The sequence below is a fragment of the Coffea eugenioides genome, chromosome 11, assembly GCF_003713205.1.
Source record: "Coffea eugenioides isolate CCC68of chromosome 11, Ceug_1.0, whole genome shotgun sequence".
Lineage (NCBI taxonomy): Eukaryota > Viridiplantae > Streptophyta > Magnoliopsida > Gentianales > Rubiaceae > Coffea > Coffea eugenioides.
The window spans coordinates 42,558,606-42,573,391 of NC_040045.1; the positions used below are offsets into that span (position 1 = coordinate 42,558,606).

General features: G+C 35.7%; 2 protein-coding genes across 4 annotated transcripts; both read right to left on the reverse strand.

The window, feature by feature from the left end:
* Positions 1-417: 417 nt before the first annotated feature.
* Positions 418-5,048, reverse strand: LOC113753707 (probable 6-phosphogluconolactonase 1). Of its 2 annotated transcripts, none has more exons than XM_027297934.1 (4): positions 4,959-5,048; positions 3,790-3,993; positions 3,578-3,713; positions 418-1,387 (listed from the first exon to the last, which is right to left on the reverse strand). In XM_027297934.1, the coding sequence occupies exons 2-4, from the start codon at positions 3,960-3,962 to the stop codon at positions 896-898; spliced, it is 801 nt and encodes a 266-aa protein (XP_027153735.1). In that variant the 5' UTR covers positions 3,963-3,993; positions 4,959-5,048; the 3' UTR covers positions 418-895. The 2 variants fall into 2 exon arrangements, with proteins under 2 accessions (XP_027153735.1, XP_027153734.1); XM_027297933.1 differs by lacking the exon at positions 4,959-5,048 and adding an exon at positions 4,725-4,782.
* A 6,468-nt stretch (positions 5,049-11,516) lies between these two features.
* On the reverse strand, positions 11,517-14,428 carry LOC113753454. 2 transcript variants are annotated; one of them, XR_003465041.1, is made up of 6 exons: positions 14,071-14,428; positions 13,340-13,401; positions 13,081-13,256; positions 12,435-12,543; positions 11,856-12,266; positions 11,517-11,741 (listed from the first exon to the last, which is right to left on the reverse strand). XR_003465041.1 is itself a non-coding variant. In XM_027297609.1 (5 exons), exons 1-5 carry the CDS (start codon positions 14,333-14,335, stop codon positions 11,964-11,966), a joined length of 915 nt encoding a protein of 304 aa, XP_027153410.1. In that variant the 5' UTR covers positions 14,336-14,428; the 3' UTR covers positions 11,780-11,963. The 2 variants fall into 2 exon arrangements, 1 of the variants encoding a protein (XP_027153410.1); XM_027297609.1 differs by lacking the exon at positions 11,517-11,741 and having other exon boundaries at positions 11,780-12,266.
* Positions 14,429-14,786: the final 358 nt, after the last annotated feature.

A 14,786-nucleotide genomic window follows, 5' to 3' on the forward strand; every position in this document is an offset into this window, starting at 1 on the left:
AGTTCACCTTTTTCTCTTCATGTTTACTCTTTTGTATAGAGCCAATGTTGTTTAGCCATTGCATTATAAGAAAAGTCAAGGCTAATACTGCAACGTTTTACCTGGTACAGCAGTTAAGAGGGATTTGTGAACAATTACTTCAACAACCAAACTAGACAGGGGATTGGTCAGCGATTACTTGTACAAATCAACTAATTACACACAAATTAATAGCTTGCGTGTTTAATCTAGATTTAAATATCTTTAAACTAGCACAACCAAAACCCAATTGCCAACAGAATTTTTAGATGTTTCATTTTCTTGGACATGAACATATGAAGTCAATTTAAAAAAAAAAAAAAAAAAAAAAAAAACTAAGATAGGGCAGTGCATATGCTTTCAGTAATTGTTTCCTTTGCCTCTTTTCAGTTTTAGCCATTAGACTGCGTTGGCCAAAGCTACTACAAAACGAGTTGTATCCACCTTCAGGCGGTGTCCATAGCATTATTGAACTGAAAAGAGGAGAGGGTTTGTGTTTAATGGAAAAGAATTGCTTCTATGTTTTGGATAAGCTAATACAAGTATTCATGAAACCAGCCCAGGTAGCTTCTAGCTGAATTTTCCAACCTTCAAGTACTCCTAATGTTACCTACTTACCAAACAAGGTAACATTTTGTGTCAAGAGCCAACATTTTATTGCTTTCTCTAACAAAATGGATAATCACACTTACAAACCCCTTCCAAGAAGTATGCAGGCCAGAAAATGAGGAAGAGACTAATCCAAGTCTAAGAGCTCCTTCTTAACTGTCTAAAACAAGAAACAGAAAAAGACAGATCCATAGAGGAAATGTGAATCAACAACGTTCCATATCCTTCACTACATACAGACATACATTTAGACAAGACGTGCCAGGCCCTACTCGGAAAATTTTGTGCCGTCGAGTTTTGATGCCGCTGCCTTGTCCAGAAACCACACCAAATTCCCCTTGGTTGGCTGGACCAGCTTTGAAGGCAATGACGGATGGTCAGGCTCAACATCATCAACTACTAAGTGCACAGCATCTGCTTTACTGCCACCAGTGACAACCACAGCCACATTGGAGGCAGAGTTGATCACAGGCAAAGTAAAGGTGATCCTCTCAGGTGGGGGCTTGGGTGAGTCGGTGATGAAAGTCACCCACTGTTCTTTTTCATCAAGCACTGAGTGACCGGGAAAGAGCGACGCGACATGCCCATCAGGACCCATCCCCAAAAGGATCAGATCAAACTTTGGGCAGTCACAGATATCAGAAACATTGATTACACGAGTCCTCACAAGCTGCCTGATGACAAACTCGTAGTCCTCAGCAGCTTTTTCTGCTGATACAGTATCATTGATAGAATGCACATGGCTTGGAATAACAGGGACCTGATAATGAAACACATAGTTAAAATCATGCTGGAATGAGAAAACAATAGAATAGGAGAAGAACATTATGCTTTCCTACATCGGACTGAGAAATATGATAAATGTCAATAAACACATCCAACTTGGCAAGTTTTGTGAGAGCAACAACAAAGCAAAGATAAGCTGTAGCATAAAGTTGCAACGCATAGATGCAAGTGACAACAATATGAAGCAAAAATGCTTACAGTTTCTTTCCATTTATGTCCCATGGCACGCCAATTCATAAGAAAACTCAAGTGACTGTTGCCATAACAAACAGGAAGTTTTTTTTGCCCCTCCTTATAAGAACAAAGGGGAGACTTATTAGGTTGCAGTAACAAATTAAAGTTAAACAACATTTGGAAGAATTTGTTTCCCCTACAAGAATAAATTTCCTCAAAAGAAATCAATATGATTTCCCAAAACCAAAACAAGAGGGTTGCAGATGTGTTCCTTGCACCAGTAACCATTAGGACATATGACATGCATTGCCCTAGTTTGGGATATATTTGCCAAGATTATTCACCTAGCAACATAATTGAGAATCCTCAAGATTTTTCACCTTCAGAAGCATAAATGTTTCAAGATCTTTGACATCATCCTAAAACCAAAATACCACCTGTGCCACATCCGATACTTTACATGTGCCCAAAAATTTTGGGTCACATTCTACGCAAGAAATTAAAGCGATGACAATACTTTTTTTTTTTGGCCCATCTCCACTGGCATATATCCATCTTCTCTTGTCAAGGTAGCAGGGATAAAAGTTGTAGATCATATTAACCCTGAAAAGCCAAAGCATAATCAGTGCACTTGATACCTTATAAAATCAGTCATAGTACTTTTAATTCTGATAAACTCTCTTTATATCCTGTTCTCTGAACGCCACTTAGATCTCTCATGATTATACAACTTCGCAAACTAGAGCAGTGACAACCTGGTCTCTCCATATGTGGTAATTAATGTAGTACACAGTATAGAACACAATTGATAAAATCATGAAGGTTCTTGATACTACAGAACCCATGCCATGAATATGGAAAGGGGACTTGTCATTCAAACTACTGGTCTACCCTCCCCTGAGAAGTTAAAAGGTCCGCTTACGTTGTTTTGCAGCTTCCATTAACAAGCATCACTGTGTTAGACAATGATAACGAGGAATCCCATTCATTACCTAGTTCTTCTCTCTCTTCACATTTCTATCTGCATCAAATGTGTGTCGCTAAAAGCTAGTCAAGCGCAAAATTGTCTAATAACAAATTGACCACAAAGCAACTGATGACATTAAATTAGATTCGTTTTCCTCCCAATGACAAATATTAAGGCATATTTGGAGTGAAGATGTCTCTAAAACAGAAGAACCAGGAGCACTTTGTGAAATAAATCTAACATAAATTTAACTTATTTATGGGAAATACATCATGGTCAGAATGTATTCCCCTTCCGTAGAAGCCTAGGATAATGCCATGGAACTACCATTACAAAAAAGGAACCTATCATCCTTTTCACAATAAGCTGAAGGAAAATTTACACAGCCCTCCTGCATATGTGAAAACCAAGGTAATTATATAACCTTAATATATACACATACTCCTTTCCGTTAACAGCTGTCAGGTCCCCAATTTGATGTACCCAATTTTCGTACATCAAGCTTCGCCGTAACACAAAGGGACCAAATTTGTCATGCGACATAGAGTCGAAACTTTTCATAACCATTTAAGAACGTGTTGTAAATCAATAATTGGTGATGCACAAGCATGATAAATACATACTGTGTCGACAATTCAATGACGTTCATCTTTGCCACTTGGCAGCTCTTACGGCAAAACATAAAAAAAGGCAATTATTGCCGCTAACAGGGAAGCACTCTGTTCCCTAAATAAGCAGTCAACAAAACTCTTAGCCACCAGATATTTTAGCTAAAAGAATATTTTTGCCATCAAATGTTAGCCAACAGATATTCAACTAAAGAAAACAAAATATGACTCTGTGATCTTATCCACTTTGATTATTTCCAGTTACAAGCAAAATCAGAAAGTTTGCGGTAAAGGAGATCATACTTTGTATGCATCATTCAGAGGCAGAGAAGAACATTCTCGTGCATAAGCCTTGGAAGGTTACTAATTTAATGGACAATCACATGCAGATTTTCATACTTTGCTCAGAGCTTACCTTGGACAGAATGCCATCCTTTGCCAGCTTATAATTGCTATCAGCATGACTCTTTGCCACCACGCGTTCATCAGCCCAAAATATATACCACTTGGCCCAATCAACAGTCTTGTTATAAGGAGCCTCACATAGTTTACTGCCAAAACAGTTAAATCATGTAAAGGAAGGGAAGAAAAACAAATACACAGAATAGGAATATACAATATCTATACCCCATCAGACTAATTAGGGAGCCACCAGATAAAGCAATGGCAAACACTCCACGTTCTTTCACAGAATTCTCTGATAATTCTGCAATATAGTCTGCCAGATCAGTACTTAGTTCATCTGTATTTTCGTAAATTTTCAGTTCTCTTCCATCCTTTTTAGCCCCACAAAGTGCCATGCTTCTGACAACAAAATGAAACACAGCCCCTCTGCATAAACAAAAACAACAGGAACTAAGATCAGTCCTGATGAAACATGCAATATCAAGACATCTCCCATACATAAACAGAACCAAAAAGGAACCAGGATCAGTCCTAACTAAACATGCAACAACAACTGCCTACTCAACATTCACAAAATTGAACAGAAACATGCTTCTTAGCATATATCCTGTCCAAGTGAGAAAAAAATAAACTTTTGGATCATCACAACTGAAAATGACAATTGAGCAAGCATTCTTGCACTCGCGCACAATAAAGTCAAAAGCACCGCCGGAACTTTTTGGCATTAGCACTAATTCTCACAACAATAATCCAATTCATAATTCTTGAATGACAAACACAAGAAAGATAGCATCAACAACATCTAGACTACACTGCATGTCGAGTTAAATTACCAAATTCTTGCTGGAAGCTACAATGTTGATCAACAATGGATCAACCCCTCTTCAAGAAAATATCATACATGCAAATTATGAAATATGCAATTTTAAACAATTTTAGCCAAAACCCAGATCAAAAAACCATCCCAATTCACATTGCATCACATTGACAAACTCCATTTCAAAGATCATAATGTTGAAAAAAGGAAAAAAAAAATACTTCAAATATTGATATATGAGCTTGTTATGATAAATAAGCACAAGTATTTTATGTTTCTCTGCTGAAACTAAAGTAAAGTAATTAAATTAAGGGAGAAGGAGAGGAAAGGAGATGCTTACAAAGTAGGAGAGAGAGAGAGAGAGAGAGAGAGAGACGGTAGAGAAGGAAGAAACTGACGAAGGTGGAAGAAGATGGGTATCAACACTCTGTTTATATATGCCCATAAAATACAGCAATATATTTTTATGATTTTATAGCTTAAAAACAGTGCAAATGTAATCTGATATGTACATTTTGTTGTTTTGTACCACCAAATAATATATCAATTTTCTAATCAGAATAGAAGAATTTACCTTCTGGACTTCCACGTGCATCCAATGATCGTGACAAAACACACTCTCGGAACACTTACCTGCACACACACAAACACAAACTGATACTACAATCTAGAAAGTAAACGGATAAATGACCAGAGAGAAAGATTGAAGCAAGAAATATTTTCAGTTACCCTTTTGTCAGACAGGAGATAAAATATATACTAAAAAGATTGAAAAGAATAAACCCTCTCAGTTTCCGTACATTCTCTTCCCTGTATTTTCTATACAGTAATACATTTTTTTGAGTAAATTTTTTTATATAGTGTCAAAGTACAATTTTTTGTTTACGTTAGTAAGTAGTGTAAATGAATAAAAAGTCAACATACTGTCAGTACATAAAAAGTTAGTCCATATTTTTTTGCACAAATTTACATAAAAAATTTACGATAATTTTTTTATATGCTGACAGTATATGCATTAATGGGTTTAGATATATGTCACATATATAAAATTTAATGTTTAAATTCAAATTCAGATAATGTGTCATTCATCCAACTCAACCAGTGTATACACTGACAGTATAGGAAAGATTAATTCAAAAAATTAAAGTAAATATTTTATATACGGACAATGTGTATACAATTATGGATGGATGTATGAAACATGAGCAAAATTTGAATTTTAAATTTAAATTCAGATAATTTGTCATGCATTCAATAGTAATGGTGTATACACTGTCAGTGTATAAAAGATTAATACGAAAAGTTAATCCATATTTTTTGTATAAATTTTTTATACATTGTCAGTGTAGAATTTCATGTTTAAATCATACCACATAATATGAATTCAAATTTGAAATTCAAATTGTACTCATATAGCATACAGTCACAGCTGTTAGTGTAAAAAAATCACTATACTATTAGCATACCCTTGTTTGGATTGCTATTTTTTGGAGTTTTTGTTAAAAAAAAAAAAAAAATGTACTGTGACGATTTGATGTATATAAAGTAAAGGTAATTGTGACGATTTAATATATGTGAGGTAAAGGTAGTTGGAAAACGTAAAAATTTTCCGAGGAAAATGGCTTCTCAAACAAGGCTAAAAGAGTTTTTTTTTTTTTAATGTGTTTTAGGTAGGGAGTAAAAGGAAGTTAGGTGGGCTACATCTCATCTTTTTACCCAAAAAAAATTACTCTCATATAATTTAAATAACTCCATCAGACTTAAGTTGGGGGCAAAATTTAAAATCCTTTCAAGGTAACTTTTATCATTCATGAATATAATCTTCTGGAGTAGGTGTTATTGAACAACTAGAAAAGGTAATTAATGAATTAAAGCTTTGAATTTGAGATATATTATTAGATTAAGTATTGAAGACATACCTGTTCAAATAGAAGTTTGACAAAGTGTTGTAGTAGCTTGCACACTTCAAAAAAAAAAGGCTTGCACACTTCACAGAGTACTTTATTCTAGGGTGGTGATATTTTTCGCTTTAGTTTATTTCATCTTCTTACATTAGCTATCTTTGTCAAATTTCTTATTACTTTGTGAGCACTTTCCTTTTTGTTTCTTTAAACATTTTATGGTCTCCATCTTTGTTGCTTTAGCTTTCGGTAATTTTTCATGGGTATGTCCCCCTAAAACCAGTTGATGGACCATTTTTTTTATATGTGTCGCCCTTTATTGTATGCTTGGTTTTATTTTTGACTATTCAAGAATCTGCCCTTTTGGAATCTTGATCAACTTAAAAAACTATATGATAATATTTGATTTTTCTTTCTCTTTTTCCTCCTCTTGGATTGGGGAGGAGCTTAATTTTTGAATTGCCTGCAGGCTGCTTCTTCTTCTTCTTTTTTAATAGCCATTGAGGGGATAAGGATTATGGAAGAGAACTATGGAAAGCTTGCTATAAAGAATTAGCAAGAGATAGTAGTATTAGTCATTATTTTTTTTTCCCGATAACGATAACAGTTGTATAACCTATTCTATCCTAATCTACGGGAGGAAGCTGGTAGATATGCAGACATGACTAGACCAAGGGGGTGTTATGGCACCTCTCTTGGATTTTTTTTTTGCTGCAGGTGGAGTTTGAGCTAAGCTCAGTGGTTGAGATAGGATTAGCCATTAGGTATGTGAAAAAAGTTGAGCAACTAAATAATGCAGTGAAACATTTCAATCTACCAATTGATGGGTACATTTAAAAAGATGGCTTGCCATAGTAGTGGCTGTTCCATGAACTGGCTTAATTATTAAACAGTTATAAAATACGCTAGTAATGGTTGAAGTTAACCTTGAGCAGATGGATTAGGTCACAATCAATGCAATTTGACGCTTAGATTGCATTCAATAGAGTGGGTCGAGTTTTTTTGCCACACTAATCTTCTTTCAGAAAAATATATCAGAGATGATGATGTACTTTTATATTTTATTCCCATAGTCAAGCTTTCTGCTTACATCCGTGGATAAATTAAAATTGCCAATTGAAGATGAACTAAATTCTGACGCGTTCTATGTTGGAGAGAATGTCAATCACAAGCATCTCTAAATGCATATTAAATTCTTTACTAAATATGTGATCCCCTTGAACACTTTTAAGCAAACCAAGCCCACAAAGAAAAAAGAAAATTTAACATAAAATAATTGGAGGAAAGACAAAATTTTAATTTAGAAAAAGAAAAAGGAAAATCGGTACCATAAATAGGTGAACTGTATGAAACAAAATTATAATCTCCAAGAATTATATCTTAAATATACTAGAATCAATAAATCAATCAACAGATGCATGACTAATTCCGATAAATAAAATGTTAGAAAAAAAAATTTCTGGTAAGATTTAAATCCTCAAATATCACAAGTCATAGTTAATGGATGTAGAAGAGGCCTCATTAGCTTTGAATTATTAAATAATCACCAAGGGGGTTGAGTTTGAAACTTTTTGTTGATTGTATATTCTTGGTTCTATGAGTAGTTATTTGCTTTGAGAAGATAAAAAATAAATATATATATATATATATATATAAAAAAGAGTAATGGAAAGGAGAAAACCCCAAAAAATAGAGATAAAAAATGAAATAATGAGAATGGATGGAGATATCAAACCTTCTTATCTGTCTCACATTTGTGGTTTGGAGTTTGTGGCAATAGTTACGTTAGAAAGGGAATACAAGTACTGACTTTTGAACTATTAAATAATCATCAAGGATTGAGTTTGAAACTTTGTAGATTATACATCTTAGGTCCCATGAGTAGGTGTTTGGCTTGTATTTTTGGACAGGAGGGTTATATTGGAAATAAACTCTCTTTTTTTTTTTTTTAACTACTAAGAAGATTCTTATAATTCCCTTTCTGCTTGGACTTTGTAAAAGATTAGGTGTGGAATTTCCTTTTTCATCATTGCTCCCTTAGTTTGCTGCCTTCTAATGTTCTGCCATTGTTTTGAAAGTGAATTATGCCATTTCCATCCATACCTATTCCCATATGCTACAAAACCAACTTTATGTCACCTATCTTGGTGTCTGTAGCGAAGATGTCATATCAATCCATCATTTCTTCAGTTCAGCTAACCTCCACCATCCATCCACCCAGGCCAAAAAAAGAAAAAAAGTTCTATATGATGAAAACATCAAGAACAGTCAGTTTTGGAATCTCAAGCAATAAACCTCATCCAGCAGAGGCAAAATGGAGAGGCTCAAAGTAAAAGATGTGCAAAGTTCCCAACTAATCAGAACCCCATATCATGACAAATCAAGACTTGAATACCCCAGTTTGGGGAATCTAGCATTACCCTTATCATACCATGACATAAGCTGATGGCCCATTTCTTTGCACATATTGCTAACTCCATTTGAGGGCAGGCATGAGCCATCACCATTGTCTTGGCTGATAACTTATAGTAGCAATTCTCTTCTTGGTTCTTACTGTCATAATTATAAACCAAAAAAGAAGAAAAGGAGGAGGCCCATAGCTCTGCACTTCTTTCTGTTTGTTCAAGGCATGCAAGTTTCAAATCCTGTCCAACTAGTCCTTAATACAAGATCTCAAAAAGCCAATTATTTGACTGATCTTTGTTACAACCAAATTCTTCAAAACTTGAAGGTGATCAACTTTTTCCTGTTATAAAAAGTTTAAGTATCCAAGATTACCTATTCACACAAATCTCACATCACCAGCAGCAGCGAGCTGTGAATACTTGATTTTTTATAAAATTTTGATTTATCTTTACCAACTAAGTTAATACGTGTCAGCAAGATACGTGTGTGCTACTGCTATCCTTTCCGAAATATGTTAAATATTTTAATTATAGTTGAGCAAGTCCTTAATATTCTTTTCAGTGTTATATTCCTCGACTTGGTTTTGGACCATTAATACTACCGACTGCTCAATCACAATCATATACTCTAAAACTGTATTCTTGGTTGAAAATGATCATTGCAAAAGAGAAAATGGAAGGCAGTAATGATCCTGCAACTTTAATTTAAAAAAAAAATAAAAAAAATCCTCGTTCGGTTTGGATAAGGTTTGGGTCAGATTTATGCTGTGGGTCCATATCGATAAGACGTTCATTACTGAATATTTATATCACCCTCTTCTTTCTTGTCATTTTGCAAGTGTACTGGTAAATGAATGGCATCAACAATCCTCTGCAAAATTCAATTCCCATCCTCCACCAATAATGTACAAACAGGACACGCTCTAATAAATGAAATCAACAAGTTAATAAGATCTGCCCTTCCAGGGCTAGAGCGGGTGGTTGTAGGCCAGTTGGGTGAGAGCCTCCGCAAGCATTCGAATCCCGAGTAAACATTGGTCGGATGACGCTGGGCAGCCTCTCTCTCGGTCCGCAGTGGGATTAATTGGGATCATCAGGTATTACCAGTACCAGGACCCAGATACCCACTGTGAAGACAAAAAAAAAAAAAAAAAAAGTTAATAAGATCTTTTGGGTTTGTGCCATTCACTCTATCTTCATTTGTTGTGTTAATATCATCCACAGTATGCTGTCGTGCTATTAAAACTGATAATTGCAGGTGTTCTGCATCTGTGTTTTATTGCTTAAGTGTGTGTTTATGTATTTCATTCAATAAAAGGTTCTGATTATCATGAGAATATTGAAGATCCACCAAGTCACTTTATTTGGTGTATTCGTTGTATTAATGGGTTGAGTTAGCGTACACGAATAAAATTTATGACTACAACAAAGTTATATAAATCTACGTTACATTATTTTATTAAAAGACATAATAACTGGACAATTGTAGGAAAAATTCGACTGTACCAATATTATGCTACGATCTTATTGAAAAATGACAACTATCAAGCAATTTTCTATTCGGTTCTTTTGTCTAAATTGGCACTTACTTACTCCTGTTCTCTTAACTTGTGATGCAGTAAAACTGGATATTTTTTGCTCGTTATAGGCAAAAAATGGTCATAATTAAAGTGTCTTTTCTGATTTTCGTCCAACGCATACCTTAATTTTTGGAGCTCAACCATAAAGCTATCCAACATCGATCGGCAAGAGATTAGGCAGGATAGGATATACGAGTAGTGAGTGCATCTTGAAAGGGACCCCTAAAGTTAAGGGACAGTTGGAATACCCTTTTCACACGAAGGGCTGTGCAGCTAACCAGCTTTAGTCAATTAATGATGGAAAAAGAGAGGTCTGTATCACAAGAAAGAATGGAAATAATCTCTTGCTAGCTAGTTTGGGGACCCGTAATCTGCAGGGTATAGACTTCTTCCATGCCAATATATTTTCAGCTTCACTTTTCTTTGATGTTGATTTTTTTTTTTTTGGTTTTGTTCCCTTGAGCATTAATAGAAGAGTAGGTAGGTTTCCAAGATGCGTGACAAAACTGGATTTTGATCAAGGCTATACAGTACTTGGTCCTATATTAAATTATCTTTCATTCTTCTCTTCTCAATAACTCCTCGATTTTGCATGGGTTTTCAGATCTTAGAAGACAGAACTCAATAAATCTAACGGGCCAAGTACATTGTACTACTCCTCTCTGATGGATGGTCTGTCTTATTTAAAGAAACCAAAGTTTGATAGATGTCAGATGACTAAAGAATTGGTGATGGATAAGAATAAGAGTGAGTGGTCCCTATAAGTTGGGAAGAGGAGCAAGAATATCATCACTTTTGATATTCATTTGATCACGAATTCCAACCTAGTATATGCGGATGCAACACAAGTTTTCCTCATAGTTTAACTCGCACAATGTAATTAAGAGTATCAAAATGTGACTTAGATCACCGACGGGATCTTTTGAATCTTCCTAGGAGTTGATACAGGGAAAGAAACGGTTCACAGGGAAATACTTTTCCGACGTAGCTTTTATAAGATTGAAGAGAAAAGATGAGAGAACTTGTATGGATAAAGGGGAGTGGATTGGAAGATAATGTGGGGTTTCAAAGAAATCAAAAAGTAATAGCCAGTAAGAAGCTGGGAGACCAGGAAAAGGAAATATAGGTTTGAAATGAATCTCAAACGTTTGGTATCCTGATGCTGGTAGCTAGATGTCCACTGTCCACCAGACATAAGTGCCGTTATGTTGTTGGTTTCGGGCATCAGAATTCACAAAGATAATATATTAAATATTAAACATGCCAATAATGCTGAGGCATAATCCAATTGCAAGAAAAATGGAAAGTTGAAACAGTAATCGGACAGGGTCCTAGGAAGAAAGACGATTGTGTCACCACGAAAGTGGGATACCATTGGCTCGAGACCGGTTGCGCAGAGTAGTGATCTTATCACTTGGGTTTTGGCTGATGAACAGACATGCAACGTAGCTCATGTAAAAAGCAACAGCACCTGAAGCAAATAGAATGACACGAGACAAAGACGACACCTTAGTAAACTCAGTTTCTGCATTTGATTGGTGGGGTAGAAATCAGTGATAAATTTCCACCAGGCTGCAGAAAATACCTCTTTCAGAAACAGTGACAATGTCGCCAAGATCTCATACACGCCAGATTGTGATAACCACAGGGCCATAGACCTAATCTAAGTATAAGCAACAAATGATCTTGTATTTTAGTAATCTAGAAATAGGGTTATGCGCTTGTACATATCATATGGCAGTCTTAATCTCCAATCTTTCTGTTTACGGCTCATTGGCCTGCCTTTAGCTGAAGGGTTTCTATTTTCCTTCACATCAGCCAACTTCCATATACAGCACCCTGAATCCATCTCAATCGATTCTAGCAGGAAAACTCCATTCTTTTCTGGGCATTCCACCTCCAAATTTTCAACATAGCTGACACGCATAGGCATCTCTTTGAACCTATCCAAGTCGTCTGGTACTTTGAGTAGCCGCTCAGCCCCAGGTGAGGAAACCTTAAGGGGGGAAAAGGGAAAAAAGAAACTTAAGCAAATTCGAGTGTATGAACCGATTAGTGTCATGCAAAACAATAACCACAACAATCAGGTGGCCATTTGTAAAATATGAAACACTCGAGGCGATGAAGAACTAAACTATCAGTTGCATTGTTGGTAAGTAATTACATCAAGAGCCAAATCATCTGGGATTTCTCCAGTAGCCCCTACTTCATCTAGCTTTGCCTTGTATTCTTTACTGAAAGATTCAAGCTCCTCGATGCTGGGGCACCCATATCTGAAGATTCAGAGTCAGTTTGAGAGCAAATTTAGGACATCAGACTAGTTGCTTAGGCAGGTAAACTATATTTAAATGATATAATTGAAGCAGCACACACTTTTCCACCATATGATTTCATATAATCCAGAATGTGCTTCCCAAATGATTCAATTATGGACACCACAAGACCACAAAGGAAAAATAAAATAAATCAGATTATAGTAATTAATCCTCTGTTAGTTGTTAAAAAGGAGTGACTATCTTCTCTTGCACCCAACCACATTTAGAGTTAGAAATTAAAAAAAGGAAAGCAATCGCAAAAGGTACACGACTAGAATACTGGGATGAAAAGGACTAGTATAACAAAATGATATATATATTGCTTATGCTAAGGGAGGGGAGAGGGATGGAAGGTTATTTATTCATGATTAATACCAGAAATCTGAAGATTGAAAAACTCAACATTACAAAAGCGTTTCTCCAGTCTTCCGTATAAACAACTTCTATGACTTCAAAGTTACCAGAATAAAGTAACAAGCACAATGCTAATCTTACTCATTTGACAGCTTATCAAGTCTGACGTAGATGTATCCACGCGGTGAGGTCTTCAAGGCAAAGAGCTTCATGTCATCTCCAAACTGCAGCAGCACCTTGTGGGCTATGGAAAGTGCCTTTTCTCCCCAGGGACAATTTTGAAGAACCACTCCACCTCCATCACCACCATCACCAATCTAAATTTTGAACAACCATCACTAACTAAAAGTTACTGTGGGATGGGAATCAAAACCCAACCTTCAAACAGGGTGATACAGACCTTAGGCTCAACCTCCTCTTCTTCTTCCCATAAATCAATTGGTTCAACCTCATCTATATCATCTGCCATTCAACCAAGATTACGCAATACTTGAGCTAACTTCAAACCAGACAACTTTACAAGGCAGGGGAATAGTGAAATATTTGCACATCCTCCAGCCAACAGAAATTTAAGAATGTAGCTGAAGATCCTTCACGTTAGTTACGTGCTTTCAAACCTAGGACTGCCATTACACTAGAGGAATACAGCCTAAGAAATTTTAAGGTCAATACCAAAACAGCCACAGTGACCACAATATGCAAGAAATGATCCCATTACTGCCCATTTAAACAAATATTATTACATTGCTATTAAATTCTAAGAAGCCGCCACCACAACGTACAACATAAAAAATTCCACTCAGTAAGACTTAAAATGAGTCTCTTACATGAAATCAGTACTACAAAGCATATACCAAGGCAAAAAAGAAAACTTCTTTCTTGATTTTCTGTACATTCCCGTTGTCCTCCCTTTTTCTTCTGATAGAAAGCAATGGGCATTGCCCCAACAAGAAATATACCAAAGCAAACTTTTCTCAACCCAGTTAAGTTTAATCCACGCACATAAAGTTTGACATAGGCAATATCTCATACACATGGTGAACTAACGCTTAAACTCAAATCAAACGAGCAGCCACCGGCAAAAAAAAAAAATCAAAAGCTACAATCTTTAATACGAAGAGCTAGGCTCACCATGGTCCTGGGTTTTGATGATTTGAGGGGAACTGCTACATAGATATCGTCGAGAGATAGAAGTGAAAAGAGAGGTGGGTTCTGAAGAAATTTCACGCTTTTTAACTTTGTTGTAGTAAAAGTTTTGAAGGCCTTGACGTTGAACTTGAAGGACTATCGGCGCCCGTGCTGCAAGATCATGATAATTATGATGAACCGAGGAAAGGGCTCTCGGAGACTTATGCAGCAAGAAAGATGAAATTTTGCTACTGATTTTTCGTCTCATATTTCTGCCTAGCTCTGGTTAGGTCACGGAAAATTGCTGCAGTTTCTGCAATTCATTCTCTAGTACGGACAAGAGAGAGTCCAAACCTGCAGGCGCAACCTCCTGCCTTTTGGGTTTCTGTGACCAATTGTTTTTAAATATTTTTTTCCTTCGTTTTTTCATTTTGTTTGTTTGGGTAGAATATTATTGAAAATATTATTTAAAATAATTACTGTAATTCTTTTTATTATATGATATATGTGAAATAAAAAAAATTAAAAATATAAAAAGTGAATTGAAAAATATATTTAAGATACAAGCAAAATATTAAATAAAATAATTCAGCAATCCAAACACACTACTCATAGCATTTTTTATTTTCATGATCAGTTAAGCTTTACTTCCAAAAGAACATCTAAACAAATTTCACCGTTTTTTGGAAGAAGGAAATGGGGTAATTTGTCTTCTGCTA

Coding starts and splice junctions, on each gene's coding strand:
- LOC113753707 (XM_027297934.1), bottom strand. CDS start 3,962: ATGGCACTTTGTGGGGCTAAAAAGGATGGAAGAGAACTGAAAATTTAC. Junction 3,714..3,789: donor TCCCTAATTAGTCTGATGGG/GTATAGATATTG, acceptor CTGTTTTGGCAG/TAAACTATGTGAGGCTCCTT. Junction 1,388..3,577: donor AGGATGGCATTCTGTCCAAG/GTAAGCTCTGAG, acceptor TTTCATTATCAG/GTCCCTGTTATTCCAAGCCA.
- LOC113753454 (XM_027297609.1), bottom strand. CDS start 14,335: ATGAGACGAAAAATCAGTAGCAAAATTTCATCTTTCTTGCTGCATAAG. Junction 12,544..13,080: donor CTTGATAAGCTGTCAAATGA/GTAAGATTAGCA, acceptor CTGAATCTTCAG/ATATGGGTGCCCCAGCATCG. Junction 12,267..12,434: donor CAGATGATTTGGCTCTTGAT/GTAATTACTTAC, acceptor TCCCCCCTTAAG/GTTTCCTCACCTGGGGCTGA.